Source organism: Ambystoma mexicanum, chromosome 4p (assembly GCF_040938575.1).
Source record: "Ambystoma mexicanum isolate Mex_15411 chromosome 4p, UKY_AmexF1_1, whole genome shotgun sequence".
NCBI lineage: Eukaryota > Metazoa > Chordata > Amphibia > Caudata > Ambystomatidae > Ambystoma > Ambystoma mexicanum.
Genome location: NC_090927.1, coordinates 978,188,381 through 978,215,907, shown reverse-complemented (window position 1 = coordinate 978,215,907; position 27,527 = coordinate 978,188,381). Strand labels below are relative to the sequence as shown.

Sequence of the window (27,527 nt, the reverse complement as noted above, 5' to 3'; positions counted from 1 at the left end):
GTCGTCGTAGATTCGGCCTCAACCTCGGAGGAAGAGCTGATCGAGGTCTTAAGCCACGGCCTTGGCGTGGAAGAAGACCGGCCCCTGATCGCCCGTCGGATTCCCCTCTGCCAGCGCCGCAAGACAACTCGGCGGCCATTTTGTTGGCTATACAGTCATTATGCTCAGAGATAAGGACGAGACTACCGTTGCCGACGGAGGAACCTCTCCCGTCGGGGGATCCTGAACCGGGACCTTCTGGTGTTCCCCCGGCCAAGAAAAGAAGGATTCACCCTCCGCCTCCTTTTCAGCCGTCGCGCCCCGTCCACCCGAGGGGATGATACAGGGACTGACACGGCAGCAACGGGTACGGACGACGAGGTATACGACGAGGATCTACCGTCGTCACCTCCCACCAGGGCTTCTCCGCCCGACGAGATTGGATCGTTCCACTCCATGATCGCCAGGGCATCCGAGCTTTTCCAACTCTGCCCTGAGGAGAAGAAAAAGGAAGGATTCCTTTATCAACGGCGCGAGGCCAAGAGGAAGACGGTCCTCGCGGTGCCTCTACTGGACGACATTTGGGATGACGGCCTCGCCCTCCTCAAGAACCCTTCCACGACGCCAGCTAGAAGAGACCGGTACGAGAAGAAGTACCGGGTCCCGGACGCGGCCCCCCTGTGCCTCCGGGCGCAGCCTACCCCGGACTCCGTCGTCTCCGCGGCGGCCAGGAAGAAGGCGGGGGGGGGTGCGGCCCCTCCACATCGACTTCCCCACCGGATGGCGAGGGAAAGAAATTGGACGCTATGGGACGCAGGGTCATCTCGTCTGCAGCGACGACGATTAAAGCGGCCAACGCCTTGGCTATCGTGGCCCGCTACGACAGGGAGCTATGGTACAAACTGGCTCCCCTGCTGGACTTCCTCCCGGACGACAAGAGGGCGGATGCCCTGGAGATCCTACAGGAAGGTGAGGTGGCGTCGGACCACGCCATCACTATTGCGACGGACATCGCCGACACTGGGTTTCGCCAGTTGGGCAACGGCGTGTGCCTTAGGCGGCGTGGATGGCTCAAGGCTACGGACTTCCGTCAAGACGTACAGACCAGAGTCCTGGACATGCCGTTCGATGGGAACAACCTGTTTGGGAAAACAGTGGACGATTCCCTTCAGGCCATTAAAGCGGACACTGAGACGGCCCGGGCCCTTGGGGCTCTGCAGCAACGACGGACGCCCTTTCAGAGCAGCGGAGGCAAGGGCGCCTCCAAAGGTTCCGGCGGCGGTTTCTCCACCTACCGTCAAGCGGCCCGCTCGTCGTCTCAGGAGGCCTACAGAGGACGAGGCAAGTCTAGCGGACCCCGCCGTCGTCGCCAAGGAGGTCAAGGCGGCAAAGCCTCGTCGAAACAGGATTGAACCGGCCGTGGGGTCGGGCCCCCACCGAAGCACCCCGGTGGGAGGCCGGCTGGCGAGCTTCGTCAGCGTGTGGGAGTCCATCTCCACCGACCGTTGGGTGCTGGACGCCTTAGCCCGGGGCCACGCGCTCGAGTTTCAAAGAAGGTGCCCGCGCGTCCCCCCCGTGGCCAGGAAAGAGCTTCACGTCCCTCAGCTTCTCCTGGAGGTAAAGGCGATGCTCAGGAAGGGCGCCATCGAACTCGTCCCAAAGAGGCTTCGGGGCTCCGGAGTTTACTCGAGATACTTCCTCGTGAAGAAGAAGACGGGAGGATGGCGCCCCATCCTAGACCTGCGACGTCTGAACAAGTTCATCAAGGCGCAGAAGTTCCGGATGGTCACCATCCAGCACGTCCTGGGTCAGCTGGAGGAAGGAGACTTCCTGTCGTCGTTGGATTTGGAGGATGCCTACTTCCATATTCCCATCCTAAAGGGGCACCGAAAATTCCTCAGGTTTGTGGTCCAAGGGCGTCACTACCAGTTCAAAGCCCTCCCCTTCGGACTACGGTCGGCACCCAGGGTATTCACCAAGTGCCTTGCACCGGTGGCGGCGCAGCTGCGCCGCGAGGGGATCCACGTCTACCCCTACCTGGACGACTGGCTCATCCGAGCCAAGACGAGGGAGCTCGCCGTGGAGCACACGGCAAGGACCGTCCAACTTCTCACGGACCTGGGATTCTCCGTGAACTACGCCAAGTCCCACCTGGTACCCGCGCAAAAACGCACTGTTTCTGGGAGCGGAGCTCGACACAGTGTCCCTTCTGGCCTCCCCGTCGGAGGAAAGGACCAGGTCCATCCTGGGCAAGGTACATCGGATGTTGGTTTCCGACGCGGCCAAGGTGAGGTCCATCACGTCCCTCCTCGGAATGATGTCTTCTTGCATCTACCTCATTCCCATGTGCAGGCACCGGATGCGCCCGTTGCAGGAGTTCCTGGACGCGCGCTGGACCCAAACGACGGGCGGCTTCGAGGAGAGGATCACACTCGACGAGAGTTTCCGCCGAGCGGTCCGGTGGTGGGGCAACCGCGCGCATCTGACGGTGGGCATGGACTTCCAGACCACCAGGAGACAGTGACCACGGATGCCTCCCTGGAAGGGTGGGGAGCGCACACCGAAAATCTGCACGCGAGAGGCCTTTGGCTCCCGACGGAGAAGTCCCTCCATATCAACGTCCTGGAGCTCCGTGCAGTGTTCTGGGCCCTCAGGTCCTTCCTTCCGTCCCTCAAGGGCAAGGTGGTGAGGATCTTCACCAACAACACCACCACCATGTTTTACATCAGGAAACAGGGCGGAACCAGGTCCCCAGCACTGTCCAAGGAGGCGCAGGACCTGTGGCATTGGGCCGTCGCCCAAAGGATGTTTCTGGTGCCGTTTCATCTGGCAGGGATAAAAAACACCATCGCCGACTCACTCAGCAGGGAGCTGCGCTCGTGCCACGAGTGGGAACTACGGCAGGATCTAGTGGATCGCCTCTTCCGATGGTGGGGCACACCCCAGATCGACCTGTTCGCGACTGCGACGAACTCCAAGTGCCGGAGGTTCGCCAGCAGCTTTCCCCAGGCGAGGAGCATGGGCGATGCTTTCTCGTTCCCCTGGGAGGGCCTGTTCCTCTACGCGTTCCCTCCTTTGCCACTGCTAATCCGGCTCGTCAACCAGCTCAAGAGGTCACGGTGCAGGATGATCCTCGTCGCACCTGCGTGGCCGAGGCAGATATGGTTCCCGGACCTTCTGGACTTGTCAGCGTCCCCGCCAATCAAGCTGCCGGTGGACGCGGATCTACTCTCCAGGGAAGGAGGCGCCATCCTCCACCACGACCCGAAATCGCTGAACTTGCAGGCCTGGCTCCTGCAGCGCTAGAGTTTGGAGGATACGACATACCGGCCGACTGCAAAGAGGTTCTTGCAAAGGCCAGGGCGTCCTCGACTCTTAAATGCTACGGACACAAATGGAAGAGGTTCTCTGTCTGGTGCCACGCACAGAAGATTAACCCTCTACGGATTACGGCTCCCCAGGTACTGCCGTACCTGCTGACGCTGGCCAAAGCTGGACTGGCACACGCGTCCATCAAGATTCATCTTGCTGCGATCTCCCGATACACCAGAACCACGGGCCGGACGTCCTTGTGGTCTCATCGTCTGGTGAAAGAGTTCATGAAGGGACTGTTCAGATCGTTCCCGCCGGTGAAGGCTCCGGCCCCGGCGTGGGAGCTCAACGTGGTGCTGACCAAGCTCATGGGACCTCCGTTCGAGCCTCTGCACTCGGCCCCGTTGAAGTTTCTGTCGTGGAAAACAGCGTTTCTTGTGGCCATCACCTCCGCACGACGGGTGGGAGAGATCCAGGCCCTTTCCTGCAAGGCCCCGTACTTGACTTTTCACGACACGAGGGTAGTGTTCAGGACGCACCCCTCCTTCATGCCCAAGGTACCGTCGGACTTCCATCTCAACGAACCCTTGGTGTTGCCTGTGTTCTTCCCGTCGCCTTCGTCGCCGGCTGAGAGGACTTTGCACTCGCTGGATGTGGCTAGAGCGCTGAAGTTCTACGTGGACCGCACGAAGTGTTTTCGGAAGACGTCACAACTCTTTGTGAACTTTGGACCTGTCAATCAGGGGAAGGCTCTCTCGAAGGCTTCCATTTCCAGATGGCTCTCCGGCTGTATCATGTACTGTCATCGGTTGGCAAACCGACCACTGCCTGGCCGTCCGAGAGCCCATTCCACCAGAGCGATCGCAGCTACCACGGCGTTCCTTTCTGGTGTGCCCCTGCTGGACATATGCAGGGCTGCTACGTGGAGGTCGACGCACACCTTCACGAAATTCTACTGCGTCGATCGGGATTCCAGGGAGGAGTCCAGGGTCGGCCAAGCAGTGCTGCGCAACCTGTTCGCCTGAGGTGAGCCTGGTGAGGAGGTAAGATGCTTAATGTTGAGTTTGATGTACTGCTTAATGTTGAGCCTTTGCCACCTCCCGTGGTTGTGCATGTGTGTACTGCTATGTATTCTTTATTCATGAGCATGTGAATCCATGCCAGACCCCATGCTGGAGAAGGACCAAGTTACTTACCTGTAACTGTTGTTCTCCAGCATGGGTCTGGCATGAATTCACATGCGAACCCTCCCGCCTACCCCTCTGCGGCTCTTCACTTGGTCATACTGCCACTTCACGTGCTTCCAAATCTGAAGATGGCTGCCAGAGGCGGTGCTTAGGTAGAGGGCAGTCATTGGCTGTGGTCAGTATGACGCAGAGACCAGTGATTGGTTATTACTACGAAAGACAGATCAGAAACGAAACTGATACTGGTTTTTTCTTTACCGAGGATTCCCAGCCTGACGACGGGGAATATTCATGAGCATGTGAATCCATGCCAGACCCATGCTGGAGAACAACAGTTACAGGTAAGTAACTTGTTCCAAATCGATACTGCCGAGCCACAAGAAGGCAGCTGCAGGAGAGCACAAGCAAGCGGTCCGGCCCGAGGGAGTCCGTCGCCACCGCAGCTACCAACCCTCTCTGGGAAGAACACTGCAAAGCATTTGGTACATGGTTTGTGCACGAGAAAGAGAGGTGGGCGGACTGCAATGAACCCAGGGAAGGGCAAAAACAGATTATATGCAAGGTAGGCAAAGTCTATGAGTGTACTAGTCGTCGAGACCCAGAAGGGATAACTATAAACCCCAAGATAACGGTAAGAAGAGAGAGGACACATATGAGCAGGATTTAAGCCGAGGAGCTAGAGGGCCCAGTAAAGGCCTAAAGCAACCGGGTAATGGTACAGGAGATGAAAATAAGGAGGAGGGACAGAAGATCCTCGAGAGAAAGTTGAAGATAGTAAAACCATTGACTACAAGCCTAAGAAGAGGCGTAATTGCTCTGGAAAGGGGCCTGTCGAGATATATTTCGAGTATCCAGAAAGGAATGAGAAAAGTAACCTTTTGTTCTGCTTCAGTGAAAGCTCCAAGTTTATGCAAGACTGGAAATGATATCCGGAAACCAGGCTGCTGTGGTCACATCTTACTGCACCAGAAAAAAATTATGCTGGAGACTAAGTCCAATTGCTGTTGTGTGATAAGGAAGTTTAATTGATCTGCCCTATGGATTACACGTGTTTCGGCAAGGTGCCTTTCTCAAATCAGGGCTTATCTAATTATGACCCATCATAAGTGAAAATAATAAATGCACCATCCAATCCCCATGTACCAAACCACATCGTAAAAATCAAGGTAAAACGGAATATCCAGAAAAGAAAGTTAAGTAAATCAATTAAAATGGAACCAAAGGCAGCGCAAGCCTTTTAACGTGATGCAACCCGCATTAAAAGTAAAAGCGCCTTTTTGCAACTTTAGCTGAAAATGTGCATAGAAGTGTTCACAAACCGCCACCTTCTTTCCTTTCTCTCCCACGCCCTTACCTCACAGTTGGGATTGATCCCCGTTATTACACTTCCAGTAATGATCAAGAGAAATAAAGTTTGGTAAAAAATCTTTTCTCACATTACAGCACACTTAGCACAAGTTTGTTCAATCACAACCACTCACCAATTATTAATTTCTAATGTGTTTTCCTTTTTTCCTTTTGACTTTTCCAAACCTAAACATCCATCCCTTATCCCCTACCCTCTCTCTCTGTGAATGGGAAACTGAAATGGAAATGCATACGTTTAAAAAAATGCCATTTGCTTTTGTTTTCTTCTCAATAATGTTTGATTGATTTACTTAACTTTCTTTTCTGGATATTCCGTTTTACCTTAATTTTTACGATGTGGTTTGGTACATGGGGATTGGATGGTGCATTTATTATTTTCACTTATGATAGTTCATAATTAGATAAGACCTGATTTGAGAAAGGCACCTTGCCGAAACACGTGTAATCCATAGGGCAGATCAATGAAACTTCCTTATCACACAACAGCAATTGGACTTAGTCTCCAGCATCATTTTTTTCTGGCGCAGTAATAAGGTGTGACCACAGCAGCCTGGTTTCCTAATTAAACAAACAGAGTTGAGGAACTCGAAGTCTCCGTTCTATGGCACACCAATGCGACAGTGTACATTTTTGCATTTAATCAGGTCGCGGGGGTTCTAAGTGATATCAACCCAAAAGTTCCTTCAAAATCTGGAAATGATATCCAATCATTTGTAAAGGCTTGAGAAGCAAATCATACTTTCTTTTGAGTTACAACCAAACTGAGTGACTTTTGTTCAAGATAATATTTGGAAAGACCAAATACAAAGGACTGTGATGAACATTTACTAACATTCATAACTATTACAAGAGGAGGGGCTGAGCCATGAGATGCCAACAACGCAAGCCGAAACAAAGAGGTGATGGCTGGAAGGTTTAGAATTAATCTTAACCACTGGCAATGCTCTGGGCAACCCTCCAGACCACCGTTCTTCGCCTGCCAAGCCATTACAGAAGGGAAAGACCATATGCAAATCAGACTTGGCCCCACCCCAAAAGGGGCAGTCCAGCCCGAACTGCTAGGCCACATCCCCTCTGCACGAGACCACAAGCATCCCCAAACATGTTTCGCCCTTGTTGAGGCTCATCAGTGAGGAGTAGCTTGGGTCTCTAGGCCCAGCAGGCACGGGACCCACGTCTGGGCATACCCGTCCCACTCGGGGTGACATAGCAAAAACAAAGAGGTGATGGCTGGAAGGTTTAGAATTAATCTTAACCACTGGCAATGCTCTGGGCAACCCTCCAGACCACCGTTCTTCGCCTGCCAAGCCATTACAGAAGGGAAAGACCATATGCAAATCAGACTTGGCCCCACCCCAAAAGGGGCAGTCCAGCCCGAACTGCTAGGCCACATCCCCTCTGCACGAGACCACAAGCATCCCCAAACATGTTTCGCCCTTGTTGAGGCTCATCAGTGAGGAGTAGCTTGGGTCTCTAGGCCCAGCAGGCACGGGACCCACGTCTGGGCATACCCGTCCCACTCGGGGTGACATAGCAAAAACAAAGAGGTGATGGCTGGAAGGTTTAGAATTAATCTTAACCACTGGCAATGCTCTGGGCAACCCTCCAGACCACCGTTCTTCGCCTGCCAAGCCATTACAGAAGGGAAAGACCATATGCAAATCAGACTTGGCCCCACCCCAAAAGGGGCAGTCCAGCCCGAACTGCTAGGCCACATCCCCTCTGCACGAGACCACAAGCATCCCCAAACATGTTTCGCCCTTGTTGAGGCTCATCAGTGAGGAGTAGCTTGGGTCTCTAGGCCCAGCAGGCACGGGACCCACGTCTGGGCATACCCGTCCCACTCGGGGTGACATAGCAAAAACAAAGAGGTGATGGCTGGAAGGTTTAGAATTAATCTTAACCACTGGCAATGCTCTGGGCAACCCTCCAGACCACCGTTCTTTGCCTGCCAAGCGATTACAGAAGGGAAAGACCATATGCAAATCAGACTTGGCCCCACCCCAAAAGGGGCAGTCCAGCCCGAACTGCTAGGCCACATCCCCTCTGCACGAGACCACAAGCATCCCCAAACATGTTTCGCCCTTGTTGAGGCTCATCAGTGAGGAGTAGCTTGGGTCTCTAGGCCCAGCAGGCACGGGACCCACGTCTGGGCATACCCGTCCCACTCGGGGTGACATAGCAAAAACAAAGAGGTGATGGCTGGAAGGTTTAGAATTAATCTTAACCACTGGCAATGCTCTGGGCAACCCTCCAGACCACCGTTCTTCGCCTGCCAAGCCATTACAGAAGGGAAAGACCATATGCAAATCAGACTTGGCCCCACCCCAAAAGGGGCAGTCCAGCCCGAACTGCTAGGCCACATCCCCTCTGCACGAGACCACAAGCATCCCCAAACATGTTTCGCCCTTGTTGAGGCTCATCAGTGAGGAGTAGCTTGGGTCTCTAGGCCCAGCAGGCACGGGACCCACGTCTGGGCATACCCGTCCCACTCGGGGTGACATAGCAAAAACAAAGAGGTGATGGCTGGAAGGTTTAGAATTAATCTTAACCACTGGCAATGCTCTGGGCAACCCTCCAGACCACCGTTCTTCGCCTGCCAAGCCATTACAGAAGGGAAAGACCATATGCAAATCAGACTTGGCCCCACCCCAAAAGGGGCAGTCCAGCCCGAACTGCTAGGCCACATCCCCTCTGCACGAGACCACAAGCATCCCCAAACATGTTTCGCCCTTGTTGAGGCTCATCAGTGAGGAGTAGCTTGGGTCTCTAGGCCCAGCAGGCACGGGACCCACGTCTGGGCATACCCGTCCCACTCGGGGTGACATAGCAAAAACAAAGAGGTGATGGCTGGAAGGTTTAGAATTAATCTTAACCACTGGCAATGCTCTGGGCAACCCTCCAGACCACCGTTCTTCGCCAGCCAAGCCATTACAGAAGGGAAAGACCGTATGCAAATCAGACTTGGCCCCACCCCAAAAGGGGCAGCCCGAACTGCTAGGCCACATCCCCTCTGCACGAGACCAACAACGCAAGCCGAGCAGGGATTTACTTTATTTATTATCATTTGTGTATATTGGTAGGGCCAGTTAGTTAAATTAGGTTTCGGACCGAGGACAGACCTTTTTTTAGTTGACAAGCACCTTAGATTTTTCAGTTGTACATAGGGAACATCACCATAGCCATTGGGCCAAGTTAGGCATTTTTCATTTAAGTTTGTAAAATCCTTTTCTGAAACTCCATGTTTATTGGTCCGACTCCTATTTATGGAACGCCACAGTAGCAAAACCTCCACTCTGCCTATCATCCTTCTGAGGTTGATAATACGAGTGCTATCTAATTGGGTAATTCGAACAGCTGTTCTCTGTATTGGGGATGATTGACTCCATAACATTGATTTTATAGGTGTAATATTAATTGTTAGTATTATTGATATGATTACTTATTTTTACTGTTGCTTATTTTCTTATGTTTTACAGCATATATTACTCACGCAACAAACAATGAAGTTCTTTCTTCATTATCAACCACTCATACGAACGAACTTTGCTCTGGACCTCTGGAACATTATGATTTATTGGCCAGCTCAGGGGTACTGAGGAAAGATGAACACCAAAGGAGAGTAATGCAGCATTTGCAGACGCTGCATGAGGAGCTGAAAGGATACAGTGCAAGCTCTAAAAACGTGTTCTCAAAGGTGAGGTCAATAAATCATTTTATCATTTATTGAAAAACAGATGAGGAAAGAAAGGTACTATATTAGAAACTACATAGGTGTGAAAAGGATCCTGAAGGTTAATGCTTGTGATGTACAGAGTAGATCAGCATTCAATGTAATTTGCATCAGATCCTCAAATAGACAGGGGGTTATTACGACCTTGGAGGTAACCATGCTGCAATTTGCGACATGGTTACCCCCTTACCGGGTCCGGGTTCCTTAAATGAGGAATTACCGGGCCATTCCAACCTTGGAGGACCCGGTAATTCCTCTTTCGAGGAACCCGGACCCAGTACATCCCATTCGAGCCCCTATAGGGCTCAATGGGAATGGGGAGGGAGCTTACAACGGACCCGTTAATAACAGGCCCGTTGCTAGCTCCCTGGTCTGCTAGCGGGACCTGCTAAGGGCACCTGGTTTTACCAGACGCCCTTTGCGTGTCCCGCCAGCAGACTCGTAATGGGGTGGTAAGGGGTTGACGGCTCCGGCATTGGCACCATTACCGGCACCGTTAACCCCTTACCGCCAAGGTCGTAATGACCCACACAGTCTTGATACCTTTTTAGGTCTGGCTAGAACTCTTGCCAGAGCACTCATAGTATTACTCTACAGTGGCGCTAATGTCAATCAGCTTCTGTTGTTTATATGCCTCTTGAAACACTGGTTTTATTTCCATGTTTGCGCTGCGTTATTTATTTGAATTATTATTACGAGTTTCTTCTTTTTTGTCTGCCTGCCACTGTTCTGTGGTTAAAGAATATAACAAGATTGCTCCCTATCCATAATGGTCAGCTGCTCTTTGAAGTAGAAAGCACCGTTGATTGCCCCATTATACCTTCACTAAAGCAATAATTTCACAGGAGTCATCTTGGAATGGTAGCACATGTCTGACAATGTTGACATTTATATGTGTTTGTACGTGCGTTTTGCGAGTATAATCGTTGTGCATTTTCCTTGTGATTGTCAATGTAGATGTGCAGGACTATAGTGTGCTGCGCTTTTATTAATACAGCTTGCAATATTTATTGACCGTGCAATGTACTGGACTAGCTTTTCCAAAGTATAACATATTACTGTGTATAGAGCACCATTTTCAAACATAACATTTAGGGTGACCATGTTTATTCTCACAGCACTATCCACCTGCCGTCCACTCCCCACATTTGAAATCCATCCTATGTGAAAATATAATATTGTTTGCAGGAAGAAAGCTGCAGTATCTAATCCAAACAAGTGGGCTTCAAGTGTATGCAGATTAGACCTGACTGATTTCTGGAGCATGCATGATTGCAGCTGGACAAATTAATTGGAAGTGGAAATCTTGGGAATTCTGATCCGTAGCAAATCTGCAATAAGCAACTCATCCGGCTTTGCAGTTGTAGAGGGTAGGCCTTCTTTTTCTTGTGGGGCCTTTTCAAAAACCTATTACCCTCCCCATTTACAAAGCCAGACCTATTGGCTTTGACCCTACTTGTTTTGTTAAGATAATGTGTTTTTTTAATTTTGGGTCTTTATTAAACAGGACTCTAGTGTCTATAAGTAACAGAGCCTGATACATCATTTGGGGTTACGGGAATACATGGATCAGGGGTCTGCAACTTTTGGCTAGCCCGATGTTTTGTAGTTTTGGACTACAAATCCCATTGGCCCTATTCTGTATAATCAATAGTGAGGGTGTCATGGGAAATATAGTCCAACACATCTGGTTGTAGACCCCGTCATTGGATGATTAGAGGGAAGAACAGTCCTTAAGATCCCACTTTTATTACCAACATTCCATTTAGAGTAACAGGAATTAGGTAACACCTGCAGTTAGTGGATTATTTGCTTTTTTTTTTAGGTTAGGGTCTCCACCCTACTATATCTCCCTTTTTCTAAACTTGGCTAACATTTAATTTCTCTTAGCTCCCTTCTGGTTCAGAGTTTCTCTCTGCTTCTGGTATTCATGTTCTCTTTCACTGTACTTTCCTCTGGTCTCTGGGTCTTATCTCCACCAGTCTTCTGGTTTCGCGTACTATCCCACTTTCATCTTCAGCAGGTTTCATTCCTCACTTCACCTTCCTCTGGTCTTACACTGCGTCTCTCCTCACCAGGTCTTGGCATTGCCCTCTATCCTCCAGAATCCACCCCACAGCCTTTGCTTTCTCCAACTGCCCACAATGCCATTATGGGAGCTAGGCTTTATCTACGGCTGATGCTGAATAGCTCTTCCTGATTGGCTGGATGGACCACTTCACATGTCTGAACATACTCCATGGTAAGGAGGTTTTGTAGTACTGACCTTTTAGTCAAAGTCTTCAAACAGGCTAGCTATCATCTTGAATCATTTCACATTGTATATTGGCCACTGGTGAGGATGTAAGGGGCAATTTCCCCCTCACCATTGGTGTTCATTTTTGCGGCTCCTCATTTATATATATATATATATATTTGTGAAAGTGTGTTTGTATGTTCGGGGTTGTCTCCAGCTCCATAACAGTTGGTGGGCTGAAAGTTTGTCCCAATGTCGGCATACCAGTCTGGGGTGTATTGGCGACAGTGAAATTTGACCAACCCCACCCATTCACCCTGCACAGTGGGGTCCGGCCCTGTGCTTACAGCATAGGCGATTTTGGGAGATTTCCGATTTTTTGCGATTGTTGGCTCCAGCCCCACAACAATTGGTGGGCTAACATTTTGGTCCACTGTCAGCATACCAGTCTGGGGTGTACTGGCGACAGTGAAATCTGACCAACCACACCCATTAGCCCTGCACAGGGCGGGGCTCGGCCTTGTGCTATCAGCATAGGTGATTTCAGGAGATAATCGATTTTGCGATTTTCAAATATAGGACAAGGCTATAGCAGACCCACACGTGCATATCATCTACAGACTCTGGGCAACGCTGGTGGGTATGGATAGTATCCCTATATAACAGGTCAGTGTAAGTGCTGTGCAATCCTTATGGAGGGTGGGAGAGTATGAGAACCCATTTCTTCCATTTAGATGTTACAAGTTTGGTTTCCCATCAACTTCAAAATGGTTGTCAGTGTGAGTAAAGCTTCTCCCTCTACTGTGGTTGTATTTGTGGGGTGCCATTAGTTCTCCATTCTTCAGGCTTTCTTTTAGTATGGAAGTAAGGAAAGTCTCTGGGTGTTTGGTCCTTGGAGAAGGGGGAACAACTCTTCTCTCTTACTCCAGGCACCAGATGGGAGAGGAGTGTCTGTTTGCATAGACTGTCTGCTCTGAGTTGCGGGAAGAGTCCGTGGGAGGGATCCTGTCACCCTTATAGTCTTCCTGTGCTGGAATTTGCATCAGCATATCTGAGGTCCCTTTCAAGTTTTTTCCTTCTGTAGAATAGGACATATGGGGCCTCATTACGAGTCCGGCGGTATCCCCGGCGGTAAAACCGCCTTGTTACCACCGGACTCGTATTACCATTCCGCCTCTGTGACTCCCGGAATTACCAGGGCATTACAGCCCCGGTGTCCCGGGAGTCACGGAGGCAGAATGGTGTTAATCCCCATTCCCATTGAGTCCCACAGGACTCAATGGGAATGGGGAAGTGGAAACACCGGCACCATCTCATGATGGTGCCGGTGTTTCCACGTCCGCCTGCAGGACTCGGGAGGTGTTCAACCCGCCAGGTCAGACCTGGCGGGAAGATCACCTCCTGCCTGCAGGACTCGGGATCTTGCGGTCTGGAATGAACAGTGGCGGCGGGTTTACCACCACTGTTAATTCCGGACCGCCCGACCCGTAATGAGGCCCATGGTTTTTTTCCTGTTTGGTCTGTTAGTTGGGTCTGAGCTCATTGTATTTTCTTCACCATTCTTCCTGTCCTCTGGACTTGACTAGATTGTAACCAGACTATACAGTCTCCCTCCACAAATGACTTTCTCAGATACAGACTCGGTTTTCCCTCTGCAAAGGAGGGGAATTCTGCGTGCCACAGTTCTTAGACATTGGGTTTTTTCCCACTCATCCATGTTTCTTGGCTTGGGAATTGTGACAAATCCTGCGGATCCCTCACAGATGTCCTGCCTAAAGTCTCCTCCCAGGTGGCCAGGGAAAAACAGACACTTCCTGATCCTGACCTTGGGGTGGTGCACTGCAGGAGGATCACCCGGGAGGAGACAAGGCCCAGGGCAGTGAGGAGATCCCGTGGGAAGAGACACAGTATTTGTCCTTTAAAAGGAAGATCCTTTTAAAGGTGCCAGAAACGGTAATGTCCTATTGTCATTATGATGAATTGGACCACATGTAAGATCATAAGATCTGTGGCTCCTGGGCACAAATGCCAGAAAAGCTGAACAAGCCTTAACAGAAAGACCAATCAAGGTACTTCAGGAAAAAAATCCTCCTTACCCTCAAACGTATAATGGATGGGAATTTTGAAATATTGCCTTCCTATATAAGGCAATTGTCTTCCTCTATATTTTCTTCCTCTATAACAACAAATTCAAATGGTTCATCCTTAAATGAGTTAAAGGGCAATAAATCTACCCTTAAAATGAAGAAGTTATTAAAAATAACACATTTTGTTGTTGGGGGCTACACATCCCATAAGTACTGGGACGAGGAAGAGGGCTAAAGAGTCATGCTGTAGTAGTGGTCAGCCAATTAAGCCTAGTAGCCCACATCTGAAGGAACCTGAGAGTCAAAAAAGGCTCCCTCAGGTGCAGGCAATGAGTAGGAGCTCGAACTGTGGTTGGAGTGTATGCAGTAGTAGCAGAAGAAAGAAGGCACAGTGTTGGCAATTCAGGCAGAAGTGGTAGAACCAAAGGGACGCTGGGGTTCTGATGCAGCAGATTTCACCTGCTTATCCTGTAATGTCCTGTTCCCTCAAACTCTGGTGTGCAGACGCTGCACGGCGGAAGGCATGCAGTAAGGCTGCCTTTCTCCTTGTGAGCCTAATTGCAGAGATTGTGCAGCGAGAAGCGTGTCGGAGACCCTGGTGAGCAGCTATTGTGACGCCGTGGGTCTCGGGAGCAAGAGGGGCTCCTTAATTGAGTGTCAATATCGGAGACGCCTCCAGCAAAGAAGGATGTTGGTCCCAAGTGAAGCCAGAAGTAGTGCATCACTGAAGGACATGGTCTGGCTGGGAGCTAATGGCAGTGTAATTCCTGTAGCTCTGCAGCCCCTCCCAGCGAAAATGGCACCAACAGCCTCTTAATGCACAATGCGATGCCGCAAAACTGGGGACGCTGAACTCTGGGGCCACCCGAATATTACATCGCCAGGGCTGGGCCATCTGAAATTGCGGCATACTTCACTCAGACAGGAGATCAGGGCATCACCTTTGGTGTGTACGGAAGACATGGTATCAAACAGCAAAGACAGACCGAAGTGATCACAGTTCAAGGATGTTTATTGAACTTGAAATGGGTTGGTTGAACGCCTATCTAAACCTAAATCTAAGGATGGGAGCAAGCTATGACCATCAAATAATAACGCAGTCCTAGTCGATTCTCTGTCAAAATAAAAGGGCCTTTACTAAAAAGCCTATTACCAATCCCTACTTCTAAATACAAAAGGGTGTGGGACAATGGTGTAAGCAAAAGAAGTGTGTTCAAGAAATAAGGTAATATTATCCCTACCAATAATGTCGCCATATATATGGTCGTGGGGTAAGGCCATAGGCGATATTATAAGTGGGGATAATTCATGGGGTTATTAGGACGGGGGAATGCGGAGGTGTCCCCCGCTCCATCAAAAAAATGATGGGGGTCCAGGGGTATCCACCGCAGGTTTCATGGCTTAATATCGCAGCAAAAATATGGCGATGTTCTTGTATGGCGACATTTTTGCAGGGATATTAACACATCGAACCAAAATAATGTCAGGACGGTTGAGCAGTTGGCTTCCCTTCCCCACGTTTTCAGCACGGGTCAAGGTGGCACGTTCGAGCTTTGCACATACTCTGTCTTCTCGGCCACAAGGATACACTTCAAAGCACAGACATCGGGGCCTTCTGCTAAAGCCTCATTTCTGATAAGTCTCTCGCTTTCAGTGTTAATCATGGGTCTCCCTTCTTCAGGCTGAGACCCCCTTTTATCACAATGTTCACACTTGGTCTCCATAGTTCAGACTCGGACCATGAATCTCCCTCATTCGGGCTCTGATCCTCTTGATATGGATCTCCCTCATTCGGGCTCGGATCCTCTTGATATGTATCTCCCTTGTTCGGGCTCGGATCCTCTTGATATGGATCTCCCTTGTTCAGGCTGGGTCCCTCTTAGTATCAAAATCAAAGACATTCGTATGTGTGATGGGTTTTGCTTAAACCGTTGCAGGACCACTTCGATTCACTTCACACAATTGCTCTCATCAATCTTCTACTTTAATATCTCTTGGCGGGATACCTTACAGAGACCTTCGATTGAGCACATTCACGGTGCCGAACCACTCTGTCAACGGTATCGTATCTTGCGTTCTCAAGTTCAAACATTCATCAGCAGTTTAGCTTTACTCGCATCTTTTATCACACGCGTTCAACAATGTTCGTTCCAGTGCTCATTCTACAATGTTGCCGCTTGCAATGCAACCTTGACTTCAACACAGACCGATCTTGCATCAATCTCAACAACTCACCGGCTGTGTTGATCTCTCGGTCACTTCTTTGTTCTTGGAGCCAAGGACGATACCACAGCAGTTATTGCTCCTCCCTGCCTTGGTCAGTTACGTGGGAGGGCCCCCGGTAGATTCGACACACAATGCAGGATTCTTCAGCCTGGTTTCCTGGCCTTACGCTTTCTGCCTTGAACGTTTCTTGAAAGTAACAGCATCTTGCTGAAAAGGTCAAGGGTATTTCCCTTCTTACGAACCCTTCTGGGTTTGACGTCTGTCTTCCCTTGTTCAGCTGCCGACTCAAAACTGCTCTTCCTTCATGTGCGTTGCCTCGCTCAGAGTGTTCTCTCATGCTCTATCTTTTATCCGTGTGGGGAAGTTTAATGGAAGTAAGGTGTGAGTGATTGTCCCTAATTGCCTGACTTCGCCTGGCCATATTAGCGGGACATGTCAGGTACACTGCTCGTGTGTGTTTGTTTTCTCCCAGCGCGGGCGGTCTCTGTGAAAGTGTAGGAGAAGGGAAGGGGGGGCAAAGTTCCCATGTATCCTACCGGTTAGGATGGGGTAAAGGTGTTACAGGGGGAGGCATCCCGCGTCTCACCATCCGGTGTCCCACTCCCCGAAGACCCATCACCCAGGTGATCCTCCCGCACTGGTCCACCCCCAGGAACTGGATCCAAAAGCGATGGCAGTGTCCTGGCCACCTGGATGACAGATCCCTAGGTACTAGCGGATGAGACACCTTCTGGTTTCTCACAAGTGGTATGGGAATATGGCGGCGACCTGCAGCAAATTTCATTGAGCCGCGTGCCGCTCGCAACCCACTTAGGAGCCTGTGACTGCATGTGGAGGGCAGAGCTGGCCAGTGCGGGCTACATCCGCTTGAAGGTGCAGGCTGCTGCCCACGTGATTGCTGTGCGGTGTGCAGATCGCTGCCTGGTGAGAACGGTCCTTGGAGTCAGCGTGATGTCAGAGCCACGCAGCGTGGCCTGGTTGAGGAGCGATCGTGTAGCTCCTGCTCCGCCCCAAGCTCCGAGGGCTCCAGCTGAGCGGGGAGAGCCAGCATCAACAGCTGACACTGATGAGAGCGGGAGTCCACCCTTGTGAACGGTGGGTTCTGTGTTGAGTTGCAGCGGTCTGGCAGCAGTTGTGGCAGGCTCATGGCTTAGAGCAGCATAACAGCATAATACTGCGAGGTGAAGGAGCCTCCAGCTTTCCAAGTGAGTGGCGAGCCCTTGAAAGCACTGCTCCTTTCCCCTCTCACCAAGGCAAGGCAAGGCAAGTGTCCAGGAACGTGGCCCCATAGAATAGACCTGCCCTGGGACATGTAAAGGCTATGTCCCTGCATACCTGCTCCCCTGTCAGCAGGAATGAGCGCATTGTAGTGAGAGGTGGCCTGAGCGGATTTGGGACGCGCTGGACTCTGAACCTGTAGGGAGCACATACGAAGGCACATATCTGGACTGGATACAATCCAGTAGCAGCTGTCCCTGTGAAGAACGAAGGGCTGTCGGCAGGGGGCCAAGCACCTTCTGCGCAGAACTGCTGCTTCTTAGTACCAATACTGTTGCCCTGTGCTTGATCCTGCGTCAGCGGGAAGACCCGGTTTATGATTTTCTCTATTTATCCAGAGGCATCTTACTATATAGCTGAACAATCCCAGCCTGTTGAGCTACAGCCCTGAACCTGGCTTTGGGTCTTAGAAGGGACAGAGTTCCGTGGGGAGCTCCCGATAAAGAAGCCTGTGAGTCCAACAGGTGCTGAAGCAGGCTGGACTTCAGCGGAGCCCGGTTAGTCCTGGGGAATCCGAAGCTGGATTTGGAGTGCGCACCCTTTTTAAGTATCGACTGGGTGCTGAGTCCTTCAGTGCCGGAAACGGAGCAGTCCTGTCCATGCGCAAGATGAAGTCTGGAAAGGCTAAAGAGAAGTCAGTTACTACTATCAAAGAAAATGCTTCAACAATCAAGGATGGTCGCTGATCCAGCACCTGTAGCAGAGGAAGATGCGCAACCGGCTACAAAGGGAGACATTTTACGTCTATTCCAATCCATTCAGAAGGAAATGGTGATGACGTTGAAGGAATTAAAAAGCTCCTTTCAGGAACTATGCCTAAATGTGCAGCAGAACGAATCCAGGATTGGGGAACTAGAATCTACCTTCTATGACCAGACAGACTCTCATGATCCGCTAGAACAGAGGGTGGTGGCGCTCGAAGCTTATAGGCACATGGCTGAAGAGAAGTAGGAGGACGCTGAAAACCGATCCCGCAGAAATAACCTGGAAGAATATGTCCGGGGGTTGTTCCAGGACATACTGCGAGCCGCGGATGTCGACATCCCGTTTGACCGAATGCATAGGGTGTTTTCCAACTTCCAAATGTGACAGAACCTCCTCCCAGACGTTTTGGTGTGAGTCCACTTCTTTAAGACTAAAGACCTTATTTTTCACAAGTCCAGAGAGTGGAGTGGCGTGGAATTTGGAGGATCTTCTCTCCAATTGTACCAAGACCTTTCCCAGGGAACGATTCAAAAATGCAGGTTGATGAGGGTATTGACCAACTGGCTATCAGTAAAGGGGATCTGCTATCGATGGGGGGGGACCTGTTCCGAATCCTGTTCAAGTAGATATATAGTCCAACACCAATTCAAATCTCTCAAAGCAGCTGTGGAAACCCTGAAGATTCCTGAAGCGGATATACATTTGCCTGAAGTGAAGTCCTCGGAAACCTCGACTGCCTCATGGTCTCAAGTATGTTCCAGAAAGAGCAGAAGCAGACATCGGTAAAGACCCTCGATGGACAGAAAGGAAAGGAGTAAGGACTCAGAGGCTCCCGATTGAGTGGTTTCTATAGGGGACTGAGCAGAAATCCGATCTCGTGAGGTTCCCTACCACTTTGGGGTTGTTCATTGTTTTGAATTTGTAATGAGCAGCAACTATAGCTGTTGTTGAGACTGCTTTATGCCGTAAGATGTTCTAATTGTGTGTAGTTTGAGGGGCATCAGGAGTACATTACCTCTGTCAGGTGGTCGGGCCTGATGTTTATCCCAAACAGGGTTGTTATGGTTCTTATTGTTATTTTTTATTTTTCTTATCCAAAATCACTGTGTGGGGGGCTATGCTGTGCAGAGTTGGTGCATTGGGAGATGGCCCTGTGTAAGCACAAGCTGGTGCGGGGTTGTGCTGATAGGGGATAGTGGTCGGGGATTATGGGCTTTACGGGAAGGTTGCAGTTGGGAGGAGAATGGGGAGATGAGCTGAAGTACTACGATGGCTGATATGAAAAATGGTTTCATTGAATGTCTGCAGGCTAAATTCCCAGTGAAAATGGAAGAACGTGCTATCAAAGCTGGTGGACCTTAAGGCTGATGTTGCCCTGCTATAGGAGACCCATCTCAGCAGGATTGGCTGAGGTTGTGGTGTCACTGGTTTCCTCATCAATACTTCGCCTCCTCCTCCCCTTTGAAAAAGTTGGGGGGGATGCAATTTTGATAGCCAGGTCCTTACACTTTGAGCAGGGGAGTTTTGTGAAAGATGTCTAAGGTAGTTATATTGGGCTGAATGTACGCATAGCGGGAAAAGATCTCGCCTTAGTGTCCGTTTATGGGCCTAATCAGCAGCAAGATCAGTTTTATGCCCAATTATTCCCTCGCACAGCGCAGCTCCAATGACGAGAACTAGTGGTGGGTGGGGATTTTAATGTGTTGTTAGATGGAGGTAAAGATAGGTCTGGTCCGATGGCCCCAACTGAAGCCTCCAAAGCAATCTCCCTTAAACAGGCTATAGCTGACATGCATTTGATTGACAGATGGAGGCATCGTCACCCGAGTCAAGCAACAATTTGGTGGTAGATCTCTTTCCTCAGCTGGGGCCTCCCTCTGGAACAGCCTCCCTGCCTCTCTGAAACTTGAGGAGAACCATCTGCGGTTCCGGAAGCACCTCAAGACATTCCTCTTTGCTTCTGCCTTCTCTCTTCCTTTCCCCTGCTAATTTCCTGTCTGATACTGCACTGGTCACCTGGCTACCCTCTGATTTCGGGCCCATGTCCCTGCCCGCCCGGTTGCACACCCGCACTGCCTCCCAGCAACCCTTGCACTTGGGTCTGTATCTGTAACCCTACAGTCCCCCTACCTGCACTTTTGGACACCTGCTATCTGCACTTACCCTTGCACCTGCCACCTGCTGGCCGCACTTCTTGTTATTGTTTTGATCCCAGGTACAGCACTGCCCCCTCCCCTTTACCCTGGCACGTTTCCCCTCCCCGTCCCATGCACTTGCGCAATCTCAATGTCACTTGGGCTAGTATGATCGTTGTCTTCCTCTGTCTGTTCCCCATTCCTTGCCCCGTCGTGCCTTGAAACACTTTTGTACAGGCGCGTTACAATTGCCATATCATATCACCACCACTGTCGCGATTATTCGCGTTTCTGTCCAGTGCACCTACTCCAGGATCAATTATTTCCTGGTATCTCAACCTTTGCTTTTGGGGATCACTTCAACCATTATAGAGATAGCGCTAGTCTCGAACCACTCTCCCATCACCTCACAACTAGATGGGTATGGTCTGGCGGGGCAAGGAAGTCCATGGGATGGAAATTGAATGATTCGTTGTTGGCTAACTGGGTCATATGCACTACCATTTCGGACAGAATCACTCTGTATGTTCAAGAACATTTTACGGGGAGGTATCTATATCGGGGTTATGGGAGGCTCTTAAACCCACATTTAGGGGGGAGCTAATTAGCGTAGCCTCTGCTCGGTAAAAGATACAGCTCAACAAGGTTGAGTCGAAGAGAGCATTTGGGAGTGGGAACCCCAATAGAAGTGGGATGGGGCCAGTAAGACCTATAGGCAGCTTCAGGCAGCTAGGGTGGAGTTAAAGGCATTATGGGCTGACAATATTTTCCACAAGCTGCTTAGGACAAAGCACTTTTATTCCAGTACATCTTATAAGGCGTCTCGAAATTTAGCCTACGAACTCCAGGCCCGGAAGAACAGTACTACAATTGGTGAACTGAAAGATGGACAGGGTCTACTACATAATGACAAATCTGAGAAAATTCAAATATATTATCACAATACTATACGGAATTATTGGTGTCAGACTCCCTTAATGGCCCGCACCAAGAGGCATTCATCCGTGAGGCCCAACTTCCCATATATCCGAGGACCATAGAAGATCATTAGAAGGGCCCATAACGGCAGAGGAGGTGGCTCAAGCCATTCACTCACTCCCAGGTAACAAAGCCCCAGGCCCGGACGGGTTCATGGCCCTTTTTTATAAAAAAGACTTTCTGGGAAAATTCCCCTAAAATGGCAGAACTGTTTAGTTATATTGCCGAAACAGGGTCTATTACGCCAACAATGGAGGAATCCACGCTCACGTTAATTGCTGAACCTGATAAAGACCCCAGCTTATGCTCCTCCTTTCGGTCAATTGTGACCCTTAATTATGACTCCCGACTATATTAAAAAATCTTAGCCACACAGTTGGCAACAATATTACCTGATCTGGTCAACGGATCAGATAGGGTTTGTTCCGGGACGCCAGGCGTTCGATAATATATGACGCACAATAGACAACTTGGCCTGGGCAAGGAAATACAAACTCACAATGGCCCTGCTTTCGATCGACACAGGGAAAGGGTTTAATCGCGTTGACTGGACATATCTGTCTAATGTATTAGAGGGGTTTGGTTTCTGCCCAAGTTTTCTCAAATTGGTTCTCGCCAATGTTGTGCTTCCATCCACTCGGATTAAGGTGAATGGGGTCCACTCGGACCCAGTGAGCATGCATAGGGGAACCCAACAAGGGGGCCCATTATCCCCACTCTTGTTTTCTCTGTCTATTGAGCCTTTGGCCTGACTGTTGCGCTCATCGAGAGACATCTGCGTGCTAGATATAGCGAGCTACCAACACAAATTGGCGCTAAACGCAGATTACCTCTTTTTTATATGCAGGATTCTGGGGTCACATTGCCCCACATTGTTTTGCTATTAGATTGGTTTTACATGGTCTCGGGCTTAAGATTAATCTCACAAAATCGACAATACATAATATATCGGAAACGTGAGAGGCGGTGAGACATTTGAAGGCAACCTTTTCTTTCTCATAGGCCTCGAGGTTGCTGAAATACTTGCAGGTGGGGTGCATTGAGCGCACTGTACTGACCTATATGAAGCTAGCATTCTGCCACTTTTTGCCAGGGCCTTGCAAGACTTGGTGTGATGGGGGGACTCAGAAATCTCTTGGCTGGGTAGAGTAACAGCGGTCAAGATGACTCTGTTGCCACGCCTACTCTATACATTCCAGGCTTTGCCAATTTCGATCCCTACGGCAGTGCTGAAGGACCTCAAGTCACATGTGTTCAGATTCATCTGGTTTAGAAAATCTCAGAGGGTAGCTTGGCATACACTAATGGCAGCCAAGGGGCCAGGGGCGTTTAGCAGTGCCAGATATTGAAAGTTACTTGTATGCAGCCAATTTGCACCCATTCGGGAAAGCCAGGCAACTACACAAACTACCAAACACTGGATAGCTATTGAGCAGGACATCTTTGGGGATTCCTTGCATTGATGGTGTTAGCATTCCCTGGGGACGCGGAAGGGGGTGAACAGGAGCTCCCAGCGACTAGGGCCACATTGGAGTATTGGGACAAAGCGGCGCGTATATGGGCTACAACTAGTTTCCCCTCGCCTATGACGGATCTCTGGGATAACACTGAGTTTCCCCCTTGGGTGGACACAGGGCGGTTTGCCCGTTGGCAGGAGGGAGGGTTCTATAGGCTGGGCCAGATGTTCAGGTGTATTCATCCCCTCACATTTGAACAGTGCAGGCAGGCCTGCATTATTGAAGATGCAGATAGGTTTGAGTATTAGCAGTTCAGACACTGGGTGACTCGAGCTGATGTAGCAAATCGGGGGCGGCGGCGGCAAACAAGCCACTTTGAGGATCTATTCATAGTAGACCCCCCTACAGCCAGGCTCGCGTCTCTTTACAATATACTGAATGCGACCAGGTTTAAACCCCCACATGGGTGTATGACTAGGTGGGAAGAGGATATAGGTAGGTCCATTCCATTCACGATCTGACCTGGTACAACATTTGAACAAGGGCAAACCGGACATCCCAAGCTGTACAGCTCAGAAAAACAGCTTTAAGCTGCTGTGCCATTGGTACCTCCCCCCAGAACGCTTACACAAGATGAATCCCGCACTCTCCCCAATGCTGGAGATGTGGTGCATCCCCGGGCTTTTCTTTCCTAATGTGGTGGGGCTGTCCTCAAATCCAGGGATTCCAGGGAGAAGTGATTGCCCAGATCAGGGGAATATGCAGGTTTGAGCTGGAAATTGACCCCTTAGTTTTGCTTTTGGGAAATGAGGACTCTCGGGACCACTACAAGCTGAATGCCAGAAGTTCTAGATTGGTTACCCATTTCCTTGTTGCGGCACGTCTAGTAATAGCAAAGAATTCGAAATCCCAGGTAGCGCCTAACATGAATGAGTGGTGAGTGGGAGTGTGGTATGTGGCTGCCATGTCTAAAATGGATGGGGCATTGAGGGGGGGAAATGGTGCAATTTTTAACTGACTTTTAATAACTTTTGTGAACAACCATGATAATCCCAACGTCCATCATAAACCGCGCAAGACGACATCTTTCTTTTTAATATAATCTGTGCAGCAAACGCCATGATCTGTACAAATATATGCACTACACATTGCGCCTGTTTTGGTACTTAATATGGCTTATTTTGGTCATGTATTGTTTGATTTTGGCTCATCTGTAGTATTGTACCAGTGGAATATATTGGATTTCCATCAAGGTCAATGTGATTGTAGAGCTTTAGCGCCCTTTCTTTTGCAGGAGAATATGCATTGTTATTATTTTTGGTATGATGTTGAACATGTTTCAATAAACATTAAATTGCAAAAAAAGAAGTTGTGCAACATGTGGAGAAAGGAAAACAGAAGCCGGTGAGTTAAACCTGGCGTTATGATTCCTTGCATGAGCACAGCCAGCAACAGTATCCATCTTAAAATGTATTTGCCATAAGGGTAGAAGCAAGGCAAAGTGGTTAATTCGTTCTATAACAACGGGACACTTGAAATGTAGCACTCGCATGTGTTTGGGCATTTCCAGTTCACTTGCGTGAAGAGTAAACACTATGGAAAAAAGTAATTGTTAAACCTTTAAACCTTGTAAAACTTATGAAGAAGTGGTCGAGTGTGCCGAATAAATTAAGTTTCTCAAAGAAAAAGTGAACTCTGAATCATTATTCACGCAGACAACAATTGCTTATAAAGAGATGTCAAGTGTTTAAACATTGTATTTGAAGTTGGAGAGAGAGCATTGGCCAAGCGAAAAGTATTCCCCTATTGAAATCAGCCTTTCGCAAAGCCAGAGGCCAATTTAAACAATACTCTGAGCTCAATAGAACTTCGTTATAGCCCATGTTACAAGTGCACAAACATTGCCTGAAGCCAAGAGAGTGGCACCAAAGCTTATGGGTAATTATCCTGGCTAACAGTTGGCTAAGGGATAAAGGCAAGGTTGGGGAAGGGAAACTCACTACTTATAAATATTATTTGAAGTTGATCCAACCTACATTGCCAAAGACTGTAGATGGAAAAGAGAAGTGTGCTCCAAAGGCAATTGTAGGTTGTTGTTGGCTGCAGACAAACAAGGCAGGCAAAGAGGCTGCACCTTTTGAAAAGGGATATTCAGGGGAAGAGTGCCTTGCCTATTTGAAGGTTTTGTGCGCCAGATAGGATTTTGGCATGAGAGTATTTTACTCCCAGTTTTTAGAGTTGAAGACTAAATCCAATTTCAAGAGATTAAAAATGTGTTTCTTCCTTAACAAGAGAGTAAAAAAGTGTTTGACAACTATCCAATTTGTCCGTAAAATTAAAACTGTGTTAGGAAACTTTAGTGAAAAGAACTTGTCGATGCGTACTACCCAGCTTCATCTTCATTATACTTGGACACCAAAACTCTAGAAATTACTACAGATGCTAGCTAGTTACATCATACATCAAGTCCCTCAGTTTACCAGCATCACTTCTCTGCCTCTGGGGCCTACTGTTGCTGCCTGGCACTACCTGCTTGGCAGCCACTACATGTTTTTACTCAACCTCTCCTTCGCTTTGCTACTCTTTTTTTCCCCTATCCCTCACTTTCTGATGTTCTGCCTCTCACTCTTAAGTGTTGCTATGCCACGTTTTGAGATCTGTTGCTCAGTCACTCTTCCTGTACCATCTCTGCATTCTATTATTGCTATTTCCCTCCTACATTGTACTGTATCGGTTGATATAACTCCTCTTCCTCTCTCATGTGATTACTCTGGCTAGATCTGTTTTTTCATTTTCTCTGTTGTGGTTGCTACTCCTTTTGATGATATTTCTTGCACTGCCTCTTATGGTATTGGCCTGCCTTTATCTAATTTGGATTTGCTATTTCCAGATCTCCCTGTCTACTGTTGATCTGTTTTTTTCTTATTTTAGTCTCTATTGGTCTCTTTTGCTCTGCTTCAATCCTTCACTCCTATTGTGTGTGTGTTTCCTATTATTTACCTTGGTATCCCTTCTCACTTTCTTTGTTGCTCTCTTATGTAGCTTATTGGTCTCTCTCTTCCTCAAATTCCTGTTTTGGATTGTCTTAAACATTCTCCCACCCCTCACTTTGTTCTCCTGTATTGCTTAGGTTCAGAGTTGCTCTTTCTCTCCTTTTTGTCTTTTGACATAGCACCATTAAATATTTAAAAAGCTGAACATGCCTTTTCCATTTACAAATCCAATGCAGCTTTACCATTGGGTGCTCCTTTTTTAAGATGTGTGCAAACCTACTTTTGGCCATTAGTTTGGGAATTATAGAGTTAGAAGTGTGGCTCACCAGATGCAGTACTTGCTTGAATGCAGATGCTTTATCAGCACTGTATGCCATTACAAGTATAGGAGCCGAGATGTGATGTGTGTTCTAAGCCATTACAAGTATAGCATCCCTCATGGGAAGTGCTTGTTCGGAGCCATTACAGGTATAGCAGCCCCGATTAAATGTGTCTGTTCTGAACCATTACAAGTTTAGCAACCCGGATGAGATGTATGTGTTCCGAGCCATTACAGGTATAGCAGGCCTGATGAGAGGGGATATATGTGATCACTGTGCCGTTTGTACTGCAACCACCCAAAATGCTGGTTTACACACAACAAAACACCCCTTTCACCACAGATATATGCAGGGGGAGATCCCCCACAACCCCCTGCTATAGCCTACATTCATTATATACTGTACCCATTCCCCCACATATATATGGGTTCAAATAAAAAAGTCAACATTTTCAGTGGTCGGCATAAAAAAGGCTCAGTAATTGTATGATCCGATGAGGTGTGTGCTCTGAATCACTGAACATTTAGTAGTCCTTTTGATAATAGGAAAGCTAAGTCAGCTGTTACAATTGAATGTTACCTGCATCTTAAACACATACCTTTGATGTAGACACCTGCATTAACTCAACTATCAACAGGATTTGAACTAACAGGTTACACAATGATATCTACAGCAGAGTTATTGACCCACTGAGCTACCTTTCCCAACAGGTTGTTGACTTGGAACGGCACATAGGTTTAGGGCACTGGCAGTTCCATGTGAGGCTTGCCTGACATAACTGGCTTGTCAACATCTCTCATCCTGTTTGGACTATCCTACACGAGTCAGTATATTCATAATGAGGCTTTGAAATGTGCTATAATTCTGGTAGTGGGACTCAGTAATGTGACATGGGAGAAGCAGAAGTTTTGAAAAGCGCAAAGTAGAGTAGGAGGAATTGAAGTATATGACAGAATTGCCATCTTTTCACACTGTGAGCATCACACCAGCTCAGGAGGATGGTGGAAAGGATCTACGTGAAAATACTTAATATTTTACTGCAAGGTCGAAAATCCTGCATGTAAAACACATTTTCTGTATTTTTAATGCAGGGGGAGACCGTTCGCAGCACACCTCCTCCACATCCACCCACTTTATTAAATACATTTACCCAACGCCCCTCCCCATCTATTCTTTGAGGGGCATTTTATTTTTTCCATGCAAGGTTTTCTACATCGCAGTAATGGGATTCGGCAATTTTGTAGTGAAACTGATGGGAAGAGCTCAGTAATTTAACTCGCTGCATAAAATGCCAACACATGTTCGTGCTTTGTCATTACAGCAGCTCTTTTCAGAAATGTAGGTACTGTCCCAAAATATAGCAGTCCTGCTAAGAAATGTGGGCATGTTGCAGTCAGCCCTGATGTGAATACGGCACTGTGCCATGACATGTGTATACTGCTGATAAATTAGGATACTTTGTCTGTATAGCAGTCTTGTTTAGAGGTACCTGTATAATCTGTGCCACTGAAAATATATACAGCACCGCTTCTA

At 48.8% G+C, this 27,527-nt stretch overlaps 1 protein-coding gene across 2 annotated transcripts in view; it reads left to right on the top strand.

The window, feature by feature from the left end:
* Positions 1-27,527, top strand: part of AFG1L (AFG1 like ATPase) — a 2,086,687-nt gene that overhangs the window by 84,082 nt on the left and 1,975,078 nt on the right. For both annotated transcript variants that reach the window (XM_069606550.1, XM_069606549.1), the window contains exon 2: positions 9,326-9,543. In XM_069606550.1, coding sequence (XP_069462651.1) covers positions 9,326-9,543 — 218 coding nt within the window. The remainder of the gene's footprint in view (positions 1-9,325; positions 9,544-27,527) is intronic.